General features: G+C 46.6%; 1 protein-coding gene across 1 annotated transcript in view; it reads right to left on the bottom strand.

Moving 5' to 3' along the window:
• LOC137430809 (receptor-type tyrosine-protein phosphatase beta-like) overlaps positions 1-26,558 on the bottom strand; it is a 51,622-nt gene extending 25,064 nt beyond the window's left edge. The window contains exons 1-7 of the mRNA XM_078782731.1: positions 26,231-26,558; positions 25,367-25,645; positions 25,002-25,151; positions 17,824-18,046; positions 17,347-17,447; positions 3,915-4,020; positions 1,939-2,007 (exon numbers count right to left, since the gene is read on the bottom strand). Coding sequence (XP_078638857.1) covers positions 1,939-2,007; positions 3,915-4,020; positions 17,347-17,447; positions 17,824-18,046; positions 25,002-25,151; positions 25,367-25,645; positions 26,231-26,558 — 1,256 coding nt within the window. The remainder of the gene's footprint in view (positions 1-1,938; positions 2,008-3,914; positions 4,021-17,346; positions 17,448-17,823; positions 18,047-25,001; positions 25,152-25,366; positions 25,646-26,230) is intronic.
• Between the last annotated feature and the right edge of the window lie 930 nt (positions 26,559-27,488).

Genomic DNA, 27,488 nt, shown 5'->3' with positions numbered 1-27,488 from the left:
AGATGGTTATTTGCATTCGAAATGGTTATCAGCATTCAAGATGTTATCAGCATTCAAGATGTTATCAGCATTCGAGATGGTTATTTGCATTTGAAATGGTTATCAGCATTCGAGATGGTTATTTGCATTTGAAATGGTTATCAGCATTCGAGATGGTTATTTGCATTTGAAATGGTTATCAGCATTCGAAATGGTTATCAGCATTTGAGATGGTTATCAGCATTCAAGATGGTTATTTGCATTCGAAATGGTTATCAGCATTCGAAATGGTTATTTGCATTTGAAATGGTTATCAGCATTCAAGATGTTATCAGCATTCAAGATGTTATCAGCATTCAAGATGTTATCAGCATTTGAGATGGTTATCAGCATTTGAAATGGTTATCAGCATTTAAAATGGTTATCAGCATTCGAGATGGTTATCAGCATTCGAGATGGTTATCAGCATTCGAGATGGTTATCAACATTCAAGATGGTTATCAGCAGTTGAAATGGTTATCAGCATTTGAAATGGTTATCAGCATTTGAAATGGTTATCAGCATTCGAGATGGTTATCAGCATTCGAGATGGTTATTTGCATTCGAAATGGATATCAGCATTCGAAATGGTTATCAGCATTCGAGATGGTTATCAGCATTCGAGATGGTTATGTGCATTTGAAATGGTTATCAGCATTCAAGATGGTTATCAGCATTCAAGATGGTTATCAGCATTCAAGATGGTTATCAGCATTCAAGATGGTTATTTGCATTCAAAATGGTTATCAGCATTCAAAATGGTTATCAGCATTCAAAATGGTTATCAGCATTCAAGATGGTTATTTGCATTCAAAATGGTTATCAGCATTCGAGATGGTTATTTGTATTCAAAATGGTTATCAGCATTCGAGATGGTTATCAGCATTCGAGATGGTTATCAGCATTCAAGATGGTTATTTGCATTTGAAATGGTTATCAGCATTCGAGATGGTTATCAGCATTCAAGATGGTTATTTGCATTCGAAATGGTTATCAGCATTCGAGATGGTTATTTGCATTTGAAATGGTTATCAGCATTCGAGATGGTTATCAGCATTCAAGATGGTTATTTGCATTTGAAATGGTTATCAGCATTCAAGATGTTATCAGCATTCGAGATGGTTATTTGCATTTGAAATGGTTATCAGCATTCAAGATGCTTATCAGCATTCAAGATGGTTATTGGCATTCAAGATGGTTATTGGCATTCAAGATGGTTATTGGCATTCAAGATGGTTATCAGCATTCAAGACGGTTATTGGCATTCAAGATGGTTATTGGCATTCAAGATGGTTATTGGCATTCAAGATGGTTATCAGCATTCAAGACGGTTATCAGCATTCAAGATGGTTATTGGCATTCAAGATGGTTATTGGCATTCAAGATGGTTATTGGCATTCAAGATGGTTATTGGCATTCAAGATGGTTATTGGCATTCAAGATGGTTATCGGCATTCAAGATGGTTATCAGCATTCAAAATGGTTATCAGCATTCAAGATGGTTATCAGCATTCAAAATGGTTATCAGCATTCAAGATGGTTATCAGCATTCAAGATGGTTATCAGCATTCAAGTATTTGAATTCATTTGAATTTGAATTCATTGTTTTGTGTTGCACCAAAGAACAATAATAAACTTCGTTGTTTGTTTCAGGTATTGTTCTTCAAAATGTGTATATATTTTAGGTATATGTCACAGAGAAGATGGGCTAAATGGCATCCTCCTGCATCAAAGTTCCTTCTGTATCCTTGTGTACTTGCACCAATTTACAATTATACAGTGTTGGCCAGAATGGGTTGAATTAAACTTTGTACAAACCAAATAAATCATGATGATTTAATAACGTATGGTTTTTTAAATCCAGACATCCAAGCAAACAACTGAATTCCCCATTCCGACTCTCAACTGACCCACACTGACCTACGGCAAGGCTTTTGACAAGCGATGTTATCTTGAAGTTTAATGGCGCCGTGACCATGGCATCGATGTCTGGAACGAAACATTCAACGTTGTTATCAAGTTGAAAACACAAATGGCATGCAAAGAAAATAACGCAGGCCACCACTCATAAGACATGCAGTTATATTCAATTATAACTGCTAAACAAACATGAAAAAGCATGACTTGCACAAACGTTTCCTTCCAATTACAATTGGAACAAATGAGGTGTAAATAAAACACTCAACAAACACACTAATGAATAAACTCGAAAGACGTGCTCGCACGATACTTGCAAAATCCACCCCTGGCCTCCCCAAAAAAGTTGCAATAGATACATCAAATGTCCATGTCATCAACATTAAAATTGACTATCTTAACCGAAGCTCGGGCTAATCGGAGTAAAATTGATTCTTTTTCAGAATAAAATTGATGATTTTAGAAGTTTGACCTTGAGTTGACCTTTAACCTTAAAATAGTTGGTTTCCCAATTCAGTGAGGCACTATGCAAATGCTGTTAAATTTTCAAGTCAATCGGATAGAAATTGATGATTTTTCAGATGAAAATTCATGATTATAGAAGTTTGACGTTGAGTTGACCTTTGACCTTAAAGTAGTTGGTTTCCCAATTCAGTGACAACATACAAATGCTGTTCAATTTCCAAGTCAATCGGATAGAAATTGATGATTTTTCAGATGAAAATTCATGATTATGGAAGTTTGACGTTGAGTTGACCTTTGACCTTAAAATAGTTGGTTTCCCAATTCAGTGGCTCAATATACAAATGCTGTTCAATTTACAAGCCAATCGGATGGAAATTGATGATTTTTCAGATGAAAATAGAAGTTTGACCTTGAGTTGACCTTTGACCTTGACATTAAAATAGTTGGTTTCCCAATTCAGTGACATAATATACGAATTCTGTTCAATTTTCAAGTCAATTGGATTGAAAATGATGATTTGCGAAATTTGACCTCCAGGTGACCTTTGACCTCAAAATCAATAGACTTCTCAATTGTGACGACCTTTATACCTTGGTGAAGTTTCTTGACAATCGGTTTAGAATTGTGACTTGTAGGCGGGTGACAAACAGACAGACAGAATAAGAAACGCAACTGACAAATATACTTTAATTTTGCTATAAATAAAGATTCCACAGTGATGCCCCCATCATCACAGAGCCTTTATTTATAACTCGGTATTCCCACGCTTCCTCTCCCAAACACTCATACACTTTTTGTTTTCTTGCTGTTGTGTCAAGGAAACTAAATAAGACATGTTCATTAAATAATCTTTTTCAAGGAAAAGAGAAATGGGATGGGGTATCCGATGCCAGGTCGTCCCACAGCATGGTGTACAGGTGGGTGCACTTACCTACGAGCCATTGAACCTGAGTTTGATTTCTAACCATATCATGAACTGTCAGATTGGTCCTTGCATCACAAAATGCAAATTCCCTCGGATTGACGTTAAACTGGGTGTCCCATCTGCTCGCATTACGATGGATGTTCAAGATCCCACTGTGTCTTACATAAAGAGTAAGAGTTATCACCAACAGCCCAAACAAATTCGAGAAAATTCCTGCACAAGATGATTCCTCACACCTTCAAGAAGAAGAAGACTATTGCTTTTGTATCTTCAGATGCAAAGGGCTGCCGAAGCAGTTTCTTGGCTATTGGGCACAATCCTGGACAGGTTGCCACTCCGACGCAGGATACTCAAATGGCTCATTCTTCCAGGTAAGCTGGTAGTCATTTTACCAACCTCAGAAGGATGACAGCCTGAGTCAACCCACCTGGTGTTAATTCAACGGCTTGACAGGTGCTCAAACTCAGGACTTTGAGATCTTAAACCAGCCACGTTTACCATTAAGCCAACAACTGCCTTTTACACCTTTAAAACGAATAATAATTCAACACAACACCATAGATATCTGATCTTTCCAAAAAAGACTCACATCTGTGCCGACCTTCTCTTCCAGAAAAAAATGGCTGTCACTGTACAGATGAGCACAAACATCACGAAAGCAAAAACTGCTCCGCCGATCATTCCCCACAATGGCTCTGTCAAAGAAGGTCAACACACAATGATCCACCAGTCAGTGAAGATGCGAGTTAATGACAAATCCTGGTCTTTCACCGAATTACAAACAGGAAACACAGACATTCATTCCATAATGACACGAGTTCATTGTAAATGGTGTACAAGGTGTCATGGAACAATGACAAATTTGAGGTGGAGTTGTGGGTGTGTTGTGTGTGTGTTGATGGGTGTGTTGTGTGTGTTGGTGGGTGTGTTGTATGTGTTTGTGTATGTCTGTGTGTATGTCTGTATATGTGTTGTGGGTGTGTGTGTTGTGTTTGTTGGTGGGTGTGTTGTGTTTGTTGGTGTGTGTGTTGTGTTTGTTGGTGTGTGTGTTGGTGTTTGTTTTGGTGGGTGTGCTGTGTGTATGTTGATGGGTGTGTTGCGTGTATGTTGTTGCCTGTGTTTGTGTGTGTGTGTTGGTGTTTGTTTTGGTGGGTGTGTTGTGTGTGTGTGTGTTGGTGTTTATTTTGGTGGGTGTTTTGTGTGTGTGTAGTTGGTGTGTTGTGTGTATAAACCTGGTTTTTTCGAGATTCAACTGAATATTGCACCATTTGATAAACGTTCCTAAATCTTCAATGGATCGGCAAATAATGTGGCTATACTTGTATATACAGATGTGGACTGTTCAATGAGCATCGACTTTGTATATACAGGTGTGGACTGTTCTCCATGAGCCCCATACTTGTATATGCAGGTGTAGATTGTTCCATGGATCTTAGTCTTGTATGTACAGGTGTGTACTGTTCATTCAGGATCGATCTGATATATATATACAGGTGTGGACTGTTCCATGAGCCTCGGTCTTGTATATGCAGGTGTAGATTGTTTAATGAGCCTCAAACTATTATATACAGGTGTGGACAGTGGCATAAGCTTCAATCTTGTATTGACAAGTGTGGACTGTTCTATTAGCCTCAATCTGGCTGAAAGGATGGATTGGAGGTACACCCACTCGTTGTCGCAAAGCTATCTAGCCTGGGTTTGAATTCCGACCCAGCTATAAATTGTCTTCCCTGTGTTTCACAGGCAGGGTGATTCGTTAATGGACGTCAAATGGGAGTTCTGTGCAGCATTAGTTGGTGGACTTTAACCATCCCACGGTGTCCTTCGCGAAGAGTAGGTGTGACATCTCTAGCACCCTGAACAAATTACAAATTCCTGCCTCAACTGACAAAGGGCACTGCATCAGCAGCACCGCTGCTCCCTGAGCCAACTATGCTACCCTGTAGCCTTGTGCTGCGTATGGAAGAAGAAATGTCAACCTTGTAAATACAGGTGAGGACTCTTCCATTAGCCTCAATCTTGGATATAAAAGTCAGTTCGTGGTCTATGCCACAAGCGCTGCCATTCTACAGGCCACACCTTTCCCTCCAGCGGGCCAGAAATTGCAGGAATTTTTTTTCGCTTCGTATAGCTTTTTGGCTTCATGACATCTGGTGTGCATTTGAAGACTGTGTAGCGCCGTAGCGGTTACCTTACTGGGACATAATCCACGGGCACGGACCAGTGGGGCTTTTGATGGTGTGGGCGTGGCGTGCGCGCGGTTGTTGGAGCCACGCCCTCCGAAGAGGGTTTTGGCGTTATAAAAGCTGTATGAGTTCCGTTCGCGTAGAGTGCTGTTGGAATAAAGGAGCTTTGAACAGCAAAGAAATGGCCTCGTCTTCTCGTCATCCGCAACTCCTACATTGGTGACCCCGGCTGTTCCTGAACGTTTTCGGGGACTTCAAACGAACATGGCAAACGCAGTTTCGATCGAACTGCCGGAGTTTTGGGAACGACAAGCGGCCGTTTGGTTCACGCAGGCTGAGGCCCAGTCCGCCCTTCGGAACATTTCCGCGGGCGACACGGCATATTGTTGGGTCGCGTCTGCGCTCGGCTCCTCCATTGCGACGAGGATCCTCCGAAGGGACGCAAGTACGAGACGTTGGCGGCACTGCTGCTCGTCTACTTCGCGCGCACTGAGGCCGAGCACTGCTGCTTGAAACCTTCGCGCGCACTGCGGCTGAGCACTGCTGCTCAAAACCTTCGCGCGCACTGTGGCCGAGCACCTCCTCTGCGACCAGAGTGGTGAGCCTTCTCCAGGATCCTCCGAAGGGATGCAGGTACGAGACGTTGGCGGCACTGCTGCTCGTCTCCTTCGCGTGCACTGAGGCCGAGCACTGATGCTCGTAACCTTCGCGCGCACTGCGGCCGAGCACTGCTGCTCGTCACCTTCGCGCGCACTGCGGCCGAGCACCTCCTCTGCGACCAGAGTGGTGAGCTATCTCCAGGATCCTCCGAAGGGACGCAGGTAGGAGACGTTGGCGGCACTGCTGCTCGTCTCCTTCGCGCGCACTGAGGCCGAGCACTGCTGCTCGTCTCCTTCGCACACTGACGTGCACATTGACGTGGGCAGCACTGCTGCTCATCACCTTCGCGCGCACTGTGGCCGAACACCTCCTCTGCGACCAGAGTGGTGAGCCTTCTCCAGGATCCTCCGAAGGGACGCAGGTACGAGACGTTGGCGGCACTGCTGCTCCTCTCCTTCGCGCGCACTGCGGCCGAGCACTGCTGCTCGTCACCTTCACGCACACTGACGCTGGCAGCACTGCTGCTCGTCACCTTAGCGCGCACTGACGCTGGCGGCACTGCTGCTCGTCACCTTCGCGCAACTCCTACATACTACAACTACAACTCGCGAAAACTCTACAACTACAACTCGCGTGTAGAAAACGACAACTCGCGCAACTACAACTCCTACTCAGCAGCCTCCCCCAAGGCCTTGACCAGCCCCCTCGGTTGGCTCAACCCCACGGTGGGGCCGTCCCCCGTCAGGTAAGTCCCTGGTTGGCCCGCCCACCGACAAGCCGCTCACAGTCCCTGCTCGGGTCATCAGTCGTTTCGGCCGGGTGGTTAAGGCCCCCCAAAAACTGACATTGCCCGTGCGAGTGCATTCTGTGGGGGCGCATGTAGCGGTTACCTTATTGGGACATAATCCACGGGCACGGGCCACTGGGGCTTTTGATGGTGTGGGTGTGGCATGCGTGCGGTTGTTGGAGCCACATTCAACTTCGGACTTCGGCAGGTCCGAAGAGGGTTTTGGCGTTATAAAAGCTGTATGAGTTCCGTTCGCGTAGAGAGTGCTGTTGGAATAAAGGAGCTTTGAACAGCAAAGAAACGGCCTCGTCTTCTCGTCATCCGCAACTCCTACAACTGAACATTTTTCGTCTTGGAGAGTCACAATGGCTCAGCTGTAATGTACCTTTTGTAATGTCTTTGTCAAAGCTGGGCACCAAACCGTTAATCGTTAATTAACGAAGTTAACCTTTTCGTTGACGATTTAACTTTTAAGTTAACTTTGAAAATCATAATCGGACAAACTCACTTCCGTTACATTTAACTTCCGTTAACTCAAGTCCGCTAACCCAAAAATTTAAAGGTCTACCCGGCTTGTGGGAGGGATCGGCTTGTGGGAGGGATCGGGTTGTGGGAGGGATCGGCTTGTGGGAGGGATCGGCTTGTGGGAGGGATCGGCTTGTGGGAGGGATCGGGTTGTGGGAGGGATCGGGTTGTGGGAGGGATCGGGTTGTGGGAGGGATCGGCTTGTGGGAGGGATCGGCTTGTGGGAGGGATCGGGTTGTGGGAGGGATCGGGTTGTGGGAGGGATCGGCTTGTGGGAGGGATCGGGTTGTGGGAGGGATCGGGTTGTGGGAGGGATCGGGTTGTGGGAGGGATCGGCTTGTGGGAGGGATCGGCTTGTGGGAGGGATCGGGTTGTGGGAGGGATCGGGTTGTGGGAGGGATCGGGTTGTGGGAGGGATCGGGTTGTGGGAGGGATCGGGTTGTGGGAGGGCAATGGGTTGTGGGAGGGATCGGCTTGTGGGAGGGATCGGCTTGTGGGAGGGATCGGCTTGTGGGAGGGATCGGCTTGTGGGAGGGATCGGGTTGTGGGAGGGATCTGCTTGTGGGAGGCATCGGCTTGTGGGAGGGATCGGCTTGTGGGAGGGATAGGGTTGTGGGAGGGATCGGTTTGTGGGAGGGATCGGTTTGTGGGAGGGATCAGGTTGTGGGAGGGATCGGCTTGTGGGAGGGATCGGCTTGTGGGAGGGATCGGCTTGTGGGAGGGATCGGCTTGTGGGAGGGATCGGGTTGTGGGAGGGATCGGGTTGTGGGAGGGATCTGCTTGTGGGAGGGATCTGCTTGTGGGAGGGATCGGCTTGTGGGAGGGATCTGCTTGTGGGAGGGATCGGCTTGTGGGAGGGATCGGCTTGTGGGAGGGATCGGCTTGTGGGAGGGATCGGCTTGTGGGAGGGATCTGCTTGTGCGAGGGATCAGGTTGTGGGAGGGATCTGCTTGTGGGAGGGATCGGGTTGTGGGAGGGATCTGCTTGTGGGAGGGATCGGGTTGTGGGAGGGATCTGGTTGTGGGAGGGATCTGCTTGTGGGAGGGATCGGGTTGAGGGAGAGATCGGCTTGTGGGAGGGATCGGGTTGTGGGAGGGATCTGCTTGTGGGAGGCATCGGCTTGTGGGAGGGATCGGCTTGTGGGAGGGATCGGGTTGTGGGAGGTATCGGGTTGTGGGAGGGATCGGGTTGTGGGAGGGATCGGCCTGTGGGAGGGATCGGGTTGTGGGAGGGATCTGCTTGTGGGAGGGATCGGGTTGTGGGAGGGATCTGCTTGTGGGAGGCATCGGGTTGTGGGAGGGATCGGCTTGTGGGAGGGATAGGGTTGTGGGAGGGATCGGTTTGTGGGAGGGATCGGGTTGTGGGAGGGATCGGCTTGTGGGAGGGATCGGCTTGTGGGAGGGATCGGCTTGTGGGAGGGATCGGCTTGTGGGAGGGATCGGCTTGTGGGAGGGATCGGCTTGTGGGAGGGATCGGGTTGTGGGAGGGATCTGCTTGTGGGAGGAATCGGCTTGTGGGAGGGATCGGCTTGTGGGAGGGATCTGCTTGTGGGAGGGATCGGCTTGTGGGAGGGATCGGCTTGTGGGAGGGATATGCTTGTGCGAGGGATCGGGTTGTGGGAGGGATCTGCTCGTGCGAGGGATCGGGTTGTGGGAGGGATCTGCTCGTGGGAGGGATCGGGTTGTGGGAGGGATCTGCTCGTGGGAGGGATCGGGTTGTGGGAGGGATCTGGTTGTGGGAGGGATCTGCTTGTGGGAGGGATCGGGTTGAGGGAGAGATCGGCTTGTGGGAGGGATCGGGTTGTGGGAGGGATCTGCTTGTGGGAGGCATCGGCTTGTGGGAGGGATCGGCTTGTGGGAGGGATCGGGTTGTGGGAGGGATCGGGTTGTGGGAGGGATCGGCTTGTGGGAGGGATCGGGTTGTGGGAGGGATCGGGTTGTGGGAGGGATCGGCTTGTGGGAGGGATCGGCTTGTGGGAGGGATCGGCTTGTGGGAGGGATCGGCTTGTGGGAGGGATCGGGTTGTGGGAGGGATCGGGTTGTGGGAGGGATCGGCTTGTGGGAGGGATCGGCTTGTGGGAGGGATCGGGTTGTGGGAGTGATCGGGTTGTGGGATGGATCGGGTTGTGGGAGGGATCGGGTTGTGGGAAGGATCGGGTTGTGGGAGGGATCGGGTTGTGGGAGGGATCGGGTTGTGGGAGGGATCGGCTTGTGGGAGGGATCGCATTGTGGGAGGGATCGGCTTGTGGGAGGGATCGGGTTTGTGGGAGGGATCGGGTTGTGGGAGGGATCGGGTTGTGGGAGGGATCGGGTTGTGGGAGGGATCGGGTTGTGGGAGGGATCGGCTTGTGGGAGGGATCGGCTTGTGGGAGGGATCGGCTTGTGGGAGGGATCGGGTTGTGGGAGGGATCGGCTTGTGGGAGGGATCGGCTTGTGGGAGGGATCGGCTTGTGGGAGGGATCGGCTTGTGGGAGGGATCGGCTTGTGGGAGGGATCGGGTTGTGGGAGGGATCGGGTTGTGGGAGGGATCGGGTTGTGGGAGGGATCGGGTTGTGGGAGGGATCGGGTTGTGGGAGGGATCTGCTTGTGGGAGGGATCGGGTTGTGGGAGGGATCGGCTTGTGGGAGGGATCGGCTTGTGGGAGGGATCGGCTTGTGGGAGGGATCGGGTTGTGCGAGGGATCGGGTTGTGCGAGGGATCGGCTTGTGGGAGGGATCGGGTTGTGCGAGGGATCGGCTTGTGGGAGGGATCGGCTTGTGGGAGGGATCGGCTTGTGGGAGGGATCGGCTTGTGGGAGGGATCGGCTTGTGGGAGGGATCGGTTTGTGGGAGGGATCGGTTTGTGCGAGGGATCGGCTTGTGGGAGGGATCGGCTTGTGGGAGGGATCGGCTTGTGGGAGGGATCGGCTTGTGGGAGGGATCGGGTTGTGCGAGGGATCGGTTTGTGGGAGGGATCTAAGCACGGGCAGCGTCTCCGGTCCGCGCCGGAACTCCGTTTATTTTTCGGGGTCCCTTAGGACAACCAACAACAACAACCATGTACTTGCTTCTCAATTGCAGGTGCAGGCACTTCAAACATACATTACAGTTCGATTCGGAACGATCGGCTTGGCGAGCGATATCAATGTGAATGGTAACAAGCGTTACGCCTAGGTCCCCCGTCGGGGAAGTGATGTGAGTTGACAAAGTGGAACACGCAGAAAACATGCTATGATATGATATTTCGCTCACAAGGGTCAGACATACATGGAGGCGGCCATCTTGGATTTTGACGTGGCGGCCTGATTTTAAACAGCGTTCTTCCTTGTGCCTAGACACACCCACACACCAGATTAGAAGTTGGTACTTCGCTTATTTTTCGAGATATTTCGCTCACAAGTTTCAGACATATATATGGTGGCGGCCATCTTGGATTTTGACGTGGCGACCCAATTTTCAATAGCTTTCTTCCTTATGGCGAGATACACCCACACATCAAATTAGAAGTTGGTTCTTCGCTTATTTTTCAAGATATGCAGGTTACAAGGTTCAGACATACATGGCATCAGACATACATGGCGGCGGCCATCTTGGATTTTGACGTGGGTTGCACCCACACACCAAATTCGAATGCGGTCCTTCGCTTACGCACGCACACACGCACGCCCGCACGCACGGACGGACGGACGGACACACGGACGGAGGGGAAAGCCATAGTCCCCCTTTCGCTCCGCTGAGCGACGGGGGACAATGAACGCGCATCTGTCCTGTGCTGTGGTGTGCTGTACTGTGCTGTGCGATCGTGTGGTATAGTGTGCTATAGTGTGCTGTACTGTGCTGTCGTGTGCTGTTCTGTATTGTGCTGTGGTATGTGGGCCCCGCAATTTTTTTTTTAAATCAGGCCCCTTAACATGTTAGGCCGGCCCATGTTCTAAAGCCCTTAAAAACACCCAAAAAAAGGCTTCTTTTATAGTTTTGGCACTTTTTTTAGGTGGTTTTAGAGCAAAAAACTGTTTTTTGGGGGGGTTTTTTCAATAGTAAAAATTAACGTTAACGGTTTATCGATAATTTTCGTTACATTTTAAACGAATTAACTAATTAACGGTTATCGAAGTTAACTTTTTGGTCAACGGATTAACGGATAACGAAGTTAACTTTTTGATTAACTGTGCTTTTTGAGGCCAGCGCTTTGGCCTGCCTTTTTTATAATAAAAAAGGTAAAAAATCAAACATTTGAACAGCCTCGGACGTGTACCTTGACCCCACGGCCAAGGCACACCGTCTATCAAGACTGTCCCATTAGCATACACATGCACTTCAACCCCAAGGCTGAAGCGCATGGTCATTCAAAACACATGCATCCTGACCCCGAAGGACCAGAATGCATGGTCATACAAGTGGTTTTAACACAACGAGTATTAACTGTGCCCACCTTTGGTCTTTGTTATAAAGATGCGGACACGCAGAGAGCATCAAGCACCATCTTTATTCCAGGCAACGGCAACGCAGGCCAAACTCGGCCCCGCCCACAGAAGCTTCTATCGGGACCACTCACAGCGGCCTCACTCGGCCGTACACGGCACTACACTCCTCCCCCGTAAGTCCCATCGTCTTTCAAATATGCTGCTCACACAATGCGTTGAGAAGAAACATGCGGGCATTGAGCCGTGGACACGACCGGCAACGGTGAGACATTGGAAACAGATGACGGCTCCCCGCCGGACACTAAACTAGGCTCAACTTAAACCGGAGGAACATCCACACTACTCTCACTGCCATGAACATCAGGCTCCACAGATGGATGGGCAGCTGGCCGAAACGTGGTCACGGGCACCTCAATGGATGAGGACACATCGCACGGCGGAACGGAATTGGTTGTGGGTGAATGACCAGACCAGCGAGCCAACAACTGATTCACATGACATTTCCAGATAAGCCCGGACGAAGTATGAACAAGGTAGTTAGCCGGACCGAAAACTCGGACCACAACAGCCAGCACCCATTTCTGTCGGTGTACATAGTCCCGTGCCGAAACTGGCTGGTCCACCATGAATGAACGAACATTGGTTGCCATAACAACTTCAGGTGTACCAGGTCGAAGCAAAACCAGGCGCGACTGCAACTGTCGGCCATACATGCGGAATGCAGGCGTTTCCTGTGTAGTAGAATGCACTGAATTACGATAGACATGCAAAAACACATCAACCCTACTCTGCACACATCGAACCGCTTGGCCTCTATGCAAGGCATGTTTCAACGCTTTGACAAATGACTCAGCCTGGCCATTTGTAGCTGGGTGGTAAGGTGCCAACCTCAGGTGTTTGATACCATTAGCATGCATGAACACAGCAAACACCTCAGATACAAACTGTGAACCATTATCCGAAACTAAAATCTCCGGAACCCCGTTGTTCACAAAAATACTCAGATGCTCCACCGTGTTCTCTGCCGAGGTGGACTCCATTATAGCTACTTCTGGCCACTTTGAGAAAGCGTCGATCACCACCAGAAACATGCGGCCCATGATTGGCCCTGCAAAATCCACAGGAACGCGCTGCCACATTCTATCAACAGGCGGCCATAACAACGACACACGTGAGGGATTATCAGCATCAGTTTGACACGTATCACGTTTTTACCGTCCGCTCGATGTCCGCATCAAGCCTGGGACACAACAAACTCCCGGCTAAACTTTGTTTTGACCATACCCAAATGACCCTCATGCAACTCATTGAGACAGCGTTGACGTAAAGCAGCAGGAATGACCACCCTCATGGCCCACATTACACAACCTTGAGCTAAAGACAGCTCGGACGCACGTGATACGTATGGAGCATACTCTGACGTCAAGGGCAACTCACGCCAAGAACCTGACAAAACAATGTGTGCAAAATGTGACAGCACAGGATCACGACGAATGGCAGCAGCCTCTTCCGCAGCGATTACCGGACCAGATTAAATCTGTTCCAACATGAACACCTCGACCTCATCCGCAGGTTCGGCACCGGCCTTTGTAGATGGCAATCGGGGCAGGCCATTACAGTTAGCGAGCGTTTGGAGGCACAAAATTTGATTTCATAGTGGTACGCACTGAGGACAAGACACCATCTCTGTAGTCGAGCAGCGGTAGTGACTGGAATGGTTTTCTGAGGATTAAACAAGAACTGAAGCGGCCGATTATAGGTTTGTCGGAGAAAATTCCGACCTATCAAGTACTGACAAAATTTAAACACACCCCATACCAAACTCAGTGCTTCACACTCAATCTGAGCATAGTTCTGCTCTGCTGCTGTCGGAGCACGTGACGCAACACACACCGGCCGAACAGCACCGTCATTCATTACCTGAGACAAGACGGCAACGATGCCGTACGACGAGCTATCACACGCCAGAATGAGAGGACGTGAAGGTTCATTATGTGCGAGTACCGTGTCTGCAGTAGGGCGACCTTTCACTCGTTCAAATGCTGCTTGTTCCACCGAACTCCACCTCCAACGAACATCTCGATGCAGCATGTGAGTCTGCGGAGCAGGCTCAGTGCTCAGGTTGCTGACATACCTCAGGTAATAATGAGCAAGCCCAATGAAGGAACGAAGCTAAACTTTGTCCCTTGAGCTGGGCATGTCGGCTATAGCGACGACTTTCTGAGGGGCTTTTGACAGCCCCTCTGGGGTGATGACATGCCTCAGGTACTCCACTCGCTTCTGAAAGAATAAGCATTTGTCCTTGTTCAAGAGAAGGCCATGAGCAGCTAACTTAGACATCACCTTGTCAATGTTCTCAAGCTGTTGTTCGGCCGTGGTGCCCGCAATGAGGATGTCATCCAAGTAGCATTGTGCAGGTAATTCGGTACAAAGAGGATTCATCTCCTTCTGCCACATGGCCGGAGCTGAAGTGATCCTGAAACAAAGACGGGTATACTGGTACATACCCTGACACGTATTGATGGTAAGGAGGTGACGATCCTCCAGAGCGATCTCAAGATGAAAGTACGCATCGCGTAAGTCCAACTTCGTGAAGTACCGACTCCCCGCCAACTTTGCAGTATATCTCGTCAATGGATGGGAGTGGATACTGCTCCACACAGAGGTTGGGGTTAACAGTCGCTTTAAAATCACCACACAGGCGAATACCTCCATTCCACTTAAGCACTGTGACCACGGGCATCACCCACTCAGAGTGTTCCACCAGTTCAATGACCCCCAATCTTTTCCAATCGATAGAGCTCTGCTTTGACCCGATCGAGAAGGGCGAAGTTGCACCGGTTAAGGCTTACAGAATCGCAGACCGACACCCTCCTTCAGGTGCAGGTGACCTTGAGCACCTTTGAACTTCCCAAGTTCAGGCACAAATAGAACTTGGTGTTTTTTCCAAGATCCTCTCCAAGCACGAAGGAGACAAATGACGTATGGACACTGTAAATGTTTGCCCAATCCAGACGATTGGTGTGCAACCAATCACGATCAAGTAGAGATGGTCCAGAACTATCAACCACATGCAGGGCAACACCGCTTGCTGGTCCCGATAACGAATCAATACATCCATCAAGCCTAATGGCTTTAACATCTCCCCTGTGTAAGTACGAAGGGTAGTGTGTATCAAGGCTAACACCGGACAACCCAACTGCCGCCAGATCCGTTTACTCACGAGACTGACAGTGTGTCCACTGTGAAGTTGACTGGCTTGCCATTCACACTGACAGCCACCACAAAGGGGTGATTCGCAGCTGACGTCATCGGAAACAAGCCCTATTGATCAAACTCACTGCCAGCCCCAACCACATCAACCGATGATGGTGCCCGGCCCCGACAGGTCCTCCACACATGGCCTGTCTTACCACACCGGTAACACACCGCATCCGAAATGGACAGCTCCCATGAGAATGTGAACCACCACACCCCTGACAAGGCTGCTGTGGTAGTTGTCCCTGTAACGCACTGCTTGCATGTACCTGGGAAGAAGAAGAAGATCTCTGATCCGCTGACCAAGATGGAGAATTGTAAGCATGTAACCCTCCCACAGAAGAATTGCAAACACGTGACCTTCCCGCAGCTATGGCATTAACAGCCGAGTCCTCCCCAACAATGGCGCGAACATCCTTTCTAGCTTGTTCCACAACAGCCACAGTTTCAACCGCTTTGGCAAACATAATCTCTTTGAACGATAAGTAAAATTGACGCGACCATCCTCTCATCTCGCAACCCACGATAAAACGATCCTTCAATCTTTGTGATCGTTCATCGTCACCAAAACAAAAATCCCCCGCCAGATGCTTGATCCTGGCCACAAAATCAGCTACCCTCTCATCGGGAAACTGAACCAGGTTGTCGAACTCGTACTGCGATAACTGTGGTGACTTGTCTGGTTTAATATGATCATGCAGCGTCTTCACTATGGACCTTGTAGGTAACAGCGTCATCCGAAGTCCTCGCCGGCAAAATCAAGTCACACGGCAAACGGAAAACCTCCAGCGAGAGGGATGATAGAAGAATCACTTTCTGCTTCCCCACCTCGACGACGTCCTTAGCAATGAAATAAAAGCTCAGCTGCTGCTCAAAAAGTTCAAAGTTGTCCCCAGCATACTCCAGGACCTTTCCATACGACGTAGCCATGGTCCGAAAAATCCTCGTCGCCAATTGTAATGTCTGTTATAAAGATGCAGACACGCAGAGAGCATCAAGCGCCATCTTTATTCCAGGCAACGGCAACGCAGGCTTCCTCGGCCCCACCCACAGCGGCCTCACTCGGCCCTACACCTTACCTTTGAGCTGTCCAGTCTGAGTTCAATATAAACAGTCATCTAACGCTAACCCTTCAGAATGGATGTTAAGCTGGCTGTCCTATTTGTTAACATTCACTTGTAGACATCGAAGACCTCGTGGTACTTGTATAAATGTGTAGACCATTGTGGTGTGCTGGTACCCTTGGCCAAATCAATTCTTGCTTTGGTTGGGGAATGCTTCAGTAGCACTTTGTGATGGAGGAGCAACCTCATCATGGGTAAATTACTAGCTATTGAAACGTGGGTTAACGTTAACCCGAACAGCTCAATGCCCGTAGATGGGCATAGGAGTAACGACAGTTCAGAAGTGGAACTGTGTGTATGTGTATACTGTGTGTATGAACAACTTGGCCCGTGAACACCAAAATAATTCTTGCACACAATACGACTAACTTGGTTAAAAAAATAAAATTGTAATGCCAATAACCAGACTGATGTTGAAGACAAAGCACAAGACACAGCCTTCCTGGCAATGAAATAGAAGAAAACTTTGGCCTAGGAGTAGGTCAATCAATATGACCTATCGAAGATCAAACCCAAAGTAGATGGATCAATGGTGAGCACCTGTGGACTTTTCTTTAACAGTATCAACAGTAAGATAACATTTATATGCAAATTACTTGCATTTTCAGCCGTTTAAAAATAATAATAATAATAATAATAATTGAAATAAAATTTAATTTAAAAAATGTCATTTAATTTAAATTTTATAATTTTTTAAAATTAATTATATAAATATATATATATATATACATATTTTATAAATATAAATAAATATAATTTCTTAGATTTTAATTATATAAATATATATTTTTAATGAATTATATATTTTATAAATAAATTTTAAAAACAAAAACAAAAAAAAACAACAATTTTTTTATTTAAAAGTATGTTTAAAAATACTACGATTTTGTTTTATGAACTATCATGGTCGTCAGCCTGTCTCATCCACCACTGGTGACACCACGCATAAAAAGTTAGTGTGTGGAGCTGCACAGAATAATGTTTCGGTTTAGAAAGGTTCCGATCACATTTTCCTTTCCAGACGTTTCACAACATAAAAGGATTAAGTTTGGTCATGATCAGCTGCTTTGCAAGTATCCTTAAATTGTTTTGGACCTCAGGTTGGCCGAGAGAATAATGTCAGTGGTACTGCATTCACACCTGCGGCAGTGACAATCGGAAGGGAGTAGAAGGTGTCCGAGTAGAGAGATCCACGCAAGTCCGGTGATTTTCCAAGGAAGGTGAAGGCTCGCACACTAAACCTAAGAAAAAACAAAACAAAAAAAAAAACAGTTCAGTTAGTTAAAAAATTGATCAAATCATAATGGATCTGGAGATAATGTAGGTACAACCATGGAAAAACCAGAGATATGCCACAAAATAGCAAGCATTTCCAGTGAGATTCAACTTAGAAAGAGAGATTTGGAATGCAATGACGATATGTAGATTTATCGATGATCGCAACCACACCCGCCTCAAATATCCCAAATAATTCCCTTTGAGGTCGTGCATATGCAATAAGTAGACATCACTGAAAAACATTAAATTTAGTGATTACACCAACGATTGCGTTGATCAATTTGACAAGATAAATTTACACAAGTAAAGCAACCGACATGAAGTGATGGAAGGCGAGACCTGTACTGGGTCTTTGGCTTCAATGGGCCGTGGCACTGAGAATCTGTTTGATCGCAAATGACCCCAGAATCTTCGTTGCCAACGATGACGCCGAACATTCGATGACCTCGTCCACACCTATTCGGGAAAGGCCTCGTTTCAAATGTTCTTAGTGAAGAGTTTGAAGTGTATTCCCAGTATGAAGGAAACGTCTCGCTCAGCTCTGGTCTCAATTCACGAGTGTCTGAAAATGACAATTCAATGGCATCAGCTCGTTTTGGACGATTTGTACACATCAAACAAAGGGTTTTGTTTTGAAAAAAGGAAGATGCATTAGGAACTTTCTTACATCTTCAGGGTTTGAGTACAAGCTGTGAGGAATGAGCAGGATAAGCTGATTTTTATTTTAATCAACAGATAATCAACTTTAATGTCACCTGATATCAGGTGCATGATGAAGCAGTTTCATTCACTGCTCCGGAAACGTGGAGGTATATATCCTTCTCAAAAAAAGAAGGATATATATTGGTCCTATTTGTAGTATTGGGGCGACGGGGTGCTCAAAGCCAAGAATCGTAGCTTGAGAAGGAAAAACCCTGATATAAAATAAAGTGATAGGATGAATTTTCCAATTTCTGGAGGGTTTGGTTTTAAGAGGTTTCACTCCATATCAAAACAACACCTTTTTGACGATGTATCAAGCTCATACCACACAACTAAACATTCGATTTCATGGGTGTCTAGAGTCCATTCTGGAGAAGCAGTTTGTTGGCTAGGGGTGCAATCCTGGATGGGTTGCCACTCTGACACATGAAGTCAAGGCAGGAACTTGTAATTTGTTTCGGGTACCAACGACAGATCGCCTACGTTTCGCGAAGGACACTGTGGGATCTTTAACGTCCACCAACTAATGCCAGCAGACATGTATGTACAGTCCTTTCAGAAAGTATTCACACTGCTTGACATTTTCACATTTTGTTGTGTTACAAACTGAATTAAAAATGGATTCAACTGAAAATTTTTGTCACTGATCTACGGATAATACTCCACAATGTCAAAGTGGATATTTTCTTTTCAGGAAATTTTTACAAGATAATTAAAAATGAAATACGGAAATATATAATTTACATAAGTATTCAATCCCCTGAGTCAATACTTTTCAGAAGTGCCTTTGGCAGCAATTACAGCTTAGAGTCTTCTGGGTATGTTTGTATCAGCTTTGCACATCTGGATTTGGGAAGTTTCTCCCATTATTCCTTGCAGATTTGCTCAAGCTCTGTCAAGTTGGATGGGGAGCGTCGGTGAACAGCAATCTTCAAGTCCTTCCACAGATTCTCAATGGGATTCAAGTCTAAGCCTTGACTGGACCACTCAAGGACTTTCATGTTCTTGTTCTGAAGCCATTCCAGTTTTGCTTTGAATGTATGCTTCGACTTTGGCTTGATGCCGGAAAAGAGACATTGGGAATGTTCTTCTTTTCGCTCACTTGGAGCACAGTGAGTTATATTGTACGAACCTGATGGTACCATCATAGGAAATATATATTGGTTGTACAATTGATTACTATTGTTGTTGTACTGTTATTCTTGTGTGATCTTAATACAATACTTGTTTGTTGGTAGCAATTGGTGTGGTTACACCATTGATCTTTGACATACAGAATAACACATCTTTCTGCCGTGACTCTCGGGGCTCGGAGATACACCGTGACCGGGGTTTGGGGAGGAGCACGAAACAGAAATTGGGGGCTCGTCTGCTGACAAAATTCCCAAATCTCGTTCGGGATTAAATTCCCTAACACACTCGTTCGGGATAGAATTCCCTAACATTCCCAAAATTCCCAAATTTTGAATTTTTTCTAGCATTCCCAAATTTTTCAAAAAAAGAAAATTTGAAATTTTTTGTGTGAAGGTTAACAGGTGCTAACTAATAGTCACCATGGTGTTTGACGCAGAAAAGTTTGCGGCGTCCCCTAATGAGGCACAGTTCCAAGCGTTAAAAAGATCGGAACTCTTGATATTGGCGAAATATTTGAACTTGGAGGTCCGAGTTAATATGAAGAAAGCAGAGATGCAGACATTGGTGGTAGAATCTCTGGTGGGATAAGGAACATGGAAAGAGGTAGCCTTGGATTGGTTACCAGAGGAAAAAGAAAATGTGGAGCTCCGGAAAATGGAGATGCAACTGCAGAGCCAGGAAAGGTTAAAAGCAGAGGAAAGGAGAGCTGAAAAAGAACTCGAGGAGAGAAGAGCAGAGGAAAGGAGAGCTGAAGGAGAAAGAAGAGCAGAGGAAAGAGCAGAGGAAAGGAGAGCCGAAAGGGAGTTAAAGGAACGTGACATGGAGTATCAGAAGGAACTTAAAACTCAAGGAGCTGGAATTAATGGGAGAACGGAGAGAAGTAGTATCCATGCCGGCTAGTTCGACAACTAGTCAGAACACTTGGGATGTTGGTAGGCATGTGAAGCTGGTTCCACCCTTCAATGAAAAGGAGGTAGCCAAGTTTTTTTTACACTTTGAGAAAGTGGCTCAAATGCTAAAATGGCCTGTGGGGTCCTGGACTATGTTAGTGCAAAGTGTTCTGGTGGGTAAACCTCAAGATATATTTTCGGCTTTACCGATTGACCAATGTGCAGATTATGAGATAGTGAAGAAAACCATTCTCAAGCCTATGAATTGGTCCCTGAAGCTTACCGGAAAAAATTCAGGAATGCCAGGAAGAGGGAGAGTGAGACCCATGTGGAGTTTGCCAGAATGAAGGAAACCATGTTTGATCGGTGGTGTGACTCGAAGGGGATTGGGAAAGACTTCAACCTGTTGCGACAATTGATCTTGGTGGAGGAATTTAAACTGTGTCCACGCGGACATTAAAGTACATCTGGATGAAAAGAAAGTACCAGAGTTGTATTAGGCAGCAACCGTGGCAGATGACTATGCCTTGACACACAGGATGGGGTTCCACAAACCTAACTTCCCGCCTAGAGTTATCCAGGGGAGTTATGGTAAATCAAGTGTGGAGAACAAATATTCATGGAGGCGGCCCAGAGATGACTATGGGGACAAATCTGATACCGCGACTTTTAGGGATCAGAAGACTACAGTTCCAAGACAGACTTCTGGGGGGCCCGAGGCAGACCATGAGTTTTTCCTCCGGGCCTACTTGTGCTTTTTGCAAGAAACCTGGGCATTTGATGTCCCAATGTTACGCCCTGAAAAGGAAAAATCAGGAGCGGAGTCAGACTAGTACAACTCTGAATGCATTGGCCAATGCGAGAAATCGTCCTTGGAGGACAGTGCCTTGTGAAGGTTCCCATGCCAAAGTTACGGCATCACAGAACGACTTTGTTCAAGAGGGTTACAAACCTTTTATTTCAGAGGGGTTTGTGTCACTGGATGGAGACTTAACGAACCAGAGACCTGTTAGGGTATTGAGGGACACAGGAGCACATCAATCTTTGATGCTTGAGGGCATTTTGACATTGTCAGAGAAGTCGGCAACTGGTGTTAGTGTTCTTTTACAGGGGGTTTGTGGCTATGTTAAAGCTCCACTTCATGTCATCCATTTGAAGTCTGATTTGGTGTCAGCACCGGTCACCGTAGGTTTACAAGCCACTCTTCCTGTAAAGGGAATGTCTTTTGTTATCGGGAATGATTTGGCCGGTGGTCGAGTTTCTGGTAATCCGATGTTGGTTGAAAAGCCTAGTATGGATAATAACACCGCACGGTTGGAGCGGGAGATTCCGGGTATCTTTCCATCCTGTGCCGCGACTCGTGCTATGGGTAGGAAGCGCTCTGAAGAGAAGGAGAAGGTACTGATGTCACGCTTTGCACAGGCACTTCTTGTCGAGTACCTTGAAACTAAGTGTCAGCACACACAAGTCATGGATGGAGGCAATGTTGGCAAGCTCTTTGTAGGTGGACTGAACTTTGACACAAGTGAAGATGTTCTGGACTCTATTTTTGGCAAATATGGACCAATCTTGGAAGTGCGGCTGATAAAAGACAGGGAGACGCAAAAGTCGAGAGGGTTTGGCTTTGTCACGTTTCAAAACACAAAGGACGCCAAAGATGCAGAAAAGGATTTGAATGGCAAGGATTTGGATGGTCGGACCATAACAGTAGAGAAGGCAGGCCATGGGCATCGAGTGGGCTACAGAGGAGGAAAACGTGGAGGTAGTTTCAGGGGTGGCTATGGCTCCCGGGGTGGGAGTAGTAGTTTTGGTGGCGGCTGCAGTCGTGATTACTACGGAGGCTCCCAGCAGCAGCAGCGCAGTTTTGACAACTCTCGACGGGATGACTATTACGGTGGTAGCCGAGATGGGGACCGCTACTCACGTGACTACAGCACCCGACTCTACAACCGTGATTATGATTTTTATGATCAAGTGAAGAGTTGGAAGCACTGAGTGCTCAGGAGCAGCCGAGCCATGATTCCTACACGGATTAACCCGTGAACTCCACGTTCCTAAATGCGTCCATGCAGTGAATACTTCCAGGCTTCACCACCCAACCACCATGAAACCTGGCTCTCAGCTCGGCCTCTTTCAAAAAGTGCTATAGATTTGCTTTGCATTGGATACCTGATCACAACCCCTTATCCTTCATTCAAAAAATGAAAAATAAAAACCAGAGGTTGATGAGATGGAGTTTGGCTTTGTAGGAGTTCAACTTGGAAATTGAGCATGTAAAGGGCAGGGACAATGTCGTTGCTGATGCTTTGTCCAGAGTGAACTAACTTTGGAAATTTCTGTAGGTTGTTTTGGAAGTTTTGTTGCTTTATTTTGGGATATATTAATTATTGTTGCTCACGTGAATTGATAATTTGGGTGTGAGTTTTACTTTTATTTGTTAAAAGCGTTTTTGCCTGCAAAGAAAGTTTTCACTATCTTCAAACTTTCTTTCTTGAGGGGGGGAAGTGTTACGGATTCGTCACTTCCGTTGTTGTGGTTTTCATCCACTGTAAACATTTTTGATTCCATGTACTATTATCGTTGTCGTTTAAGGGAGTTAGAGATTACTATTTTCAAAAGGTAAAAAGTTAGTTTTAAATGAAACCGGAACCGGATGACAAAGAAGAGGAAGAGGAGGAAGAGAAGGCGGAGCGAGTGAGTCGGAGAAGAAGCCTAGCTGCTTCGAGGTCTGAAGCGAACGATTGGCGAACGAGGGTCACGAGTGAACTTTGGGTTTCCCGGGAAAGGGATTCCTGCGACAGAGTTGTTATCGCTGTGACAGATCAACCTGAGTGTCAGGTTGCGGTCGATTCCGAAGAGAATCGTTGGAGTGCCGTTACGCCACGAGAACGGGCCGTCGGCCATTTTGACTCATGCGCTTTGCGCTTCGCTCAAGGTTTTTCACTTCGTTTCAACCATTTTCACCGCATTCAGACGTTAATCTGGTGTGCGTGTGTCACGTGGCTTTTGAGTGGGAAATCTGCGGTTCGCCGATTTGGAGCCGTGGAACGTCCATACCCGAGGGTGTGATTTCCCAGTCGCCTTGAGGGCGCCTTTGCGCAGCTCTGGCAGCGGGACTGTGACTGTCATCCGAACGGGATTCTGGTCTCAATTGGACATCGTACGGACGATCGCTGGAGCGGATCGACTTTGGCTTGATGCCGGAATAGAGACATTGGGGAATGTTCTTCGTTTCGCTCACTTGGAGCACAGTGAGTTATATTGTACGAACCTGATGGTACCATCATAGAAAATATATATTGGTTGTACAATTGATTACTATTGTTGTTGAACTGTTATTCTTGTGTGATATTAATACAATACTGGTTTGTTGGTAACAATTGGTGTGGTTTCACCATTGATCTTTGACATACAGAATAACACATCTTTCTGCCGTGACTCCTCTCGGGGCTCGGAGGTACACCGTGACCGGGGTTTGGGGAGGAGCACGTAACACTCTGTCAAGTTGGATGGGGGAGTGTCAGTGAACAGCAATCTTCAAGTCTTTCCATATATTCTCAATGAAATTCAAATCCAGGCTTTGACTGGGCCACTCAAGGAGTTTCACGTTCTTGTTCTGAAGCCATTCCAGTTTTGCTTTGGCTGTATGCTTGGGGTTATTGGACTGTTGGAATGTAAATCTTTGCCACAGTCTAAGTTATTTTGCACTCTGAAACAGGTTCTTCTCACGGATTTACCTGTCATTGGCTCCATTCATTGTTCCCTCTATCCTTACAAGTCTCCCAGTCCCTGCTGCTGAAAAGCATCCACATAGCATGATGCTGCCACCACCATGCTTTATGGTAGGGATGGTGTTAGATCGGTGATGAGCTGTGCCCGGTTTCCGCTAAACATAGTGCTTTGCATTCAGCCCAAATAGTTCCGTTTTCATCTCATCAGACCACAGAATCTTTTGCCTCATGTTCTCGGAGTCTGTCATGTGCCTTTTTGCAAACTCCCTGCATGTTGTCATGTGCCTTTTCCTCAGGAGTGGCTTCCATCTGGCCACTCTCCCATAAAGCCGAGATTTGTGAAGTGCTGCGGAGACTGTTGTCCTTCCAGTGGGTTCTACCATCTCAACTAAGGAACTCTGTAGTTCTGCCAGAGTGGTTATTGGGTTCTTGGTCACCTCCCTGACCAAGGTCCTTCTTGCCTGGTTGTTCAGCTTGGTCGGACGGCCAGCTCTAGAAAAAGTCCATATTCTTTCCATTGCACAGTGAGCTCCATCATGAGGTAGTTCCTAATGTGTTTGTGTTTTACAGGGCGAGGCATCAAGGTATGCTCAATTTTTTAACAATGACGTTAAGGTGGAGGAATCACCCACCAACACTGCTCATTAGTGGACATCAAATATCCCATGGGTCGTTTGTTAAAAGTAGGTGAGTCACTCTGAATAAAGCCGAGATTTGTGAAGTGCTGCAGAGACTGTTGTCCTTCCGACAGCTTCTACCATCTCAACGAAGGAACTCTGTAGTTCTGCCAGAGTGGTCATTGCCAGCACTCATGCCAGCACTTTGAATGAATTAAAAAATTCCTGCACCTACAGTGAATGACAGGCCTGGCCAATCGATACCTGAAGGAATTGGGTGAAAAACGTTGCCCCAGCCGATCCCACATTAAGGTTTGAACAATTGAGGCTGTTAAAAGGAGAAGTATAACTAGAGGCATAGCAGATGGTAGTACTAGTAGTAGTAGTCAAAATGTACCAGGATTAGTCGAAACACTTTACAATGTCCAAGCATGAATCCATACCTCCAGATTCATACACAATGATGCTGTAGTACTTGATTTCACCGTGAACCTCATTGAACCAGTCACAGCTGATGTTGATGTGTATTGCCGTGGTAAGTACGTGGATATGGATCTCGCTCACTCTGCATGCTGAACAGGGCAGCGGAGGCCCTGAAGAACACCACAACCACGTCACCAGTGATGTAAAACATTACGAGAAAAGAAACAACCACATTAGGTGCAGAATTGATGAGTACACGTTGTGGAAATTTATGGTTTTGTAAAATTCAACAAGTTTGGTGAATTTTTGAACAACCAAAGACCTGGTTAGTTCCTGGTTTAATTTTTTTAACATAGAGATAACAGTACAAGGAACACTAGCTTACTGTCTATCATGGTAACCACAGATTCGTAGGTGGTTAGACTGTGCCTTTTCCCAGAATAGGAAGTGAGGGACAGGTTGTAGTGTTTGTGAGGTTCAAGGTGCTTGAAGACAAATGAGGTGTAGTGCCGCCTGTTGAAGTAGTGAGTGGTGCTCCATCCGCGTTCAGTCTGGACACACGACAGGATGTAACCGTCCAGCTCTGAGTTCGGCTCTGACCAAGCGCACGACACCGCACTTGAATTCTCGGGACGGCAGCGGAAATCTACTGGGATTTTGGGATCTGGGAAACAAAAAAGGTTAGAGTTCACTTGTAAAACACATTTTATTTGGCACACAGCATCAATTTTTCACGTCATTCGGCCAGTGAATGATACAACTCGGACCTCAATCACTATGATTTTTATTTACTCAAGATGGAGGCTGACAATCATCTTATGCCAATTCCTCCCTGAATCCTCCATTTGTCTGCCCTTGCTAAATGTGCTCGTATAGCCAATGTTCACCTATTCTCACTGCCAATTGCAGGGCCACTACTGATGTCACACGTGGCTGATATTTAATGGTACACAAGTTATTTGCATTTTCTCCAGTGTGGGCACAGATTTATTTGAGTGCAAGATGCAAAGTTGTAAACAAAATGTCCGATGCAAAAAATAGCTTTGACTTCCCGATTTTGATTTTTTTTTTTTAATACAGTGTCGAGGCTCGTGGAGGCTTGTCAGAGCTCCAGATATAGTTAAAATACCAGGAGAGAGCAAAATTCAAGTGGCCTTGAAAAAGATTGATTGATCAGAAAATGCACAATGAAAATGCACAAAATGTAAAAGAGGAATCCAGTGTTACATAAAGAAACAAAAAGGCTCACATGTGCGGATGAACACAAAACTGGGTGAACTGAATGTCTGCACAGCCAATCCACTGACTGTTCGAACAGAAAAGCGGTAATAGCGCCCAGGGTAAAGGCCTTGGACAAGGCGGCTGGTGCTGGTACTGGAGCCGGGGCTACGCCGGCCTTTGACAGGAATGGTTCGAATTGAGATCCTGGGGTGTTCTGGAGTGTAGTTGATAGAAAATCCATCATAGTCAGTCGGAGCCTCTGGTAGCTCCCAGCGCAGGTTGGCCGTCGTCGTGGAGATGTTTGAGAAGGTGACCGACTTCGGTGAGTTTGGGACTTGGGTGGTGGGAGGTATCATGGTGCAAGGAAAATGTAAGTTAGAAATAGTGTCCACATATCCTACAAAATGTTCATATTTCTATACAGTCAGGTGAAAAAGTAAGTACACCCCATGTCAAGTTTTGACATTTTTCAACATATTTCAACATACAGCTATTTGATCTTCATTTCAACAATATTGATAGGTAAAGGTGATATAATATAACAAATATCATGAAACATTTACATTTTATAGTCCATTGTATAATTTAAATAAACATAAATGCAAATTTCGCATGTGGAAAAAGTAAGTACACCCCTACATTTATCACTACTTCAAACACCTAAAATTAGAATCAGGTGCACCAGCTCAGGTGCGAATGATTAGAACATCGTTAGAGAGGATCTTGGAGGAACCTGTCTTATTTAAACCTCAGACATTTAGTTTGGTTTGCTCTTTGTTGTTGAAGTGTGCGGCGTCACCATGCCTAGATCAAAAGAGCTCTCTGAGGCCTTCAGAAAGAAGGTTATAGATGCCTACAAGTCTGGGAAGGGATTTACAAAGATCTCCAAACAATTTGAAATCAATCATTCGACTGGCCGGAAGATCATCTTCAAGTGGAGAAGATTCCAAACAACTACCAACTTGTTCAGGCCAGGCCGCCCCAGCAAGTTCAGCCCGAGAGCAGACCGCAAGATGCTGAAAGAAGTCTATAGAAGGAGGGAGGTGGACTGGACACGAGGCATAGCGGGCGCCATTTGGAAGAGCTGAGAGGACTCAGTCGTGATAGAGTGAGCCTGAGTGAGTATATCAAGACAAGAACAAGATCTAGAAGGAGGTATGTACGGTGCGATTCATATAATATATTGTTTAGTTATCGTCGATGAGGAATTTGGGGTCGGAATGGGTGATCGGCCGGGGTGACTTGGTCTCGACTAGATGCTAGGCCGCACCTCATTTTGTTAAATA

Source organism: Myxine glutinosa, chromosome 7, assembly GCF_964187855.1.
Source record: "Myxine glutinosa chromosome 7, kmMyxGlut1.1, whole genome shotgun sequence".
Lineage (NCBI taxonomy): Eukaryota > Metazoa > Chordata > Myxini > Myxiniformes > Myxinidae > Myxine > Myxine glutinosa.
Note: the sequence above shows the minus strand (reverse complement) of the source record. Positions and strands in the feature narration are given on the sequence as shown.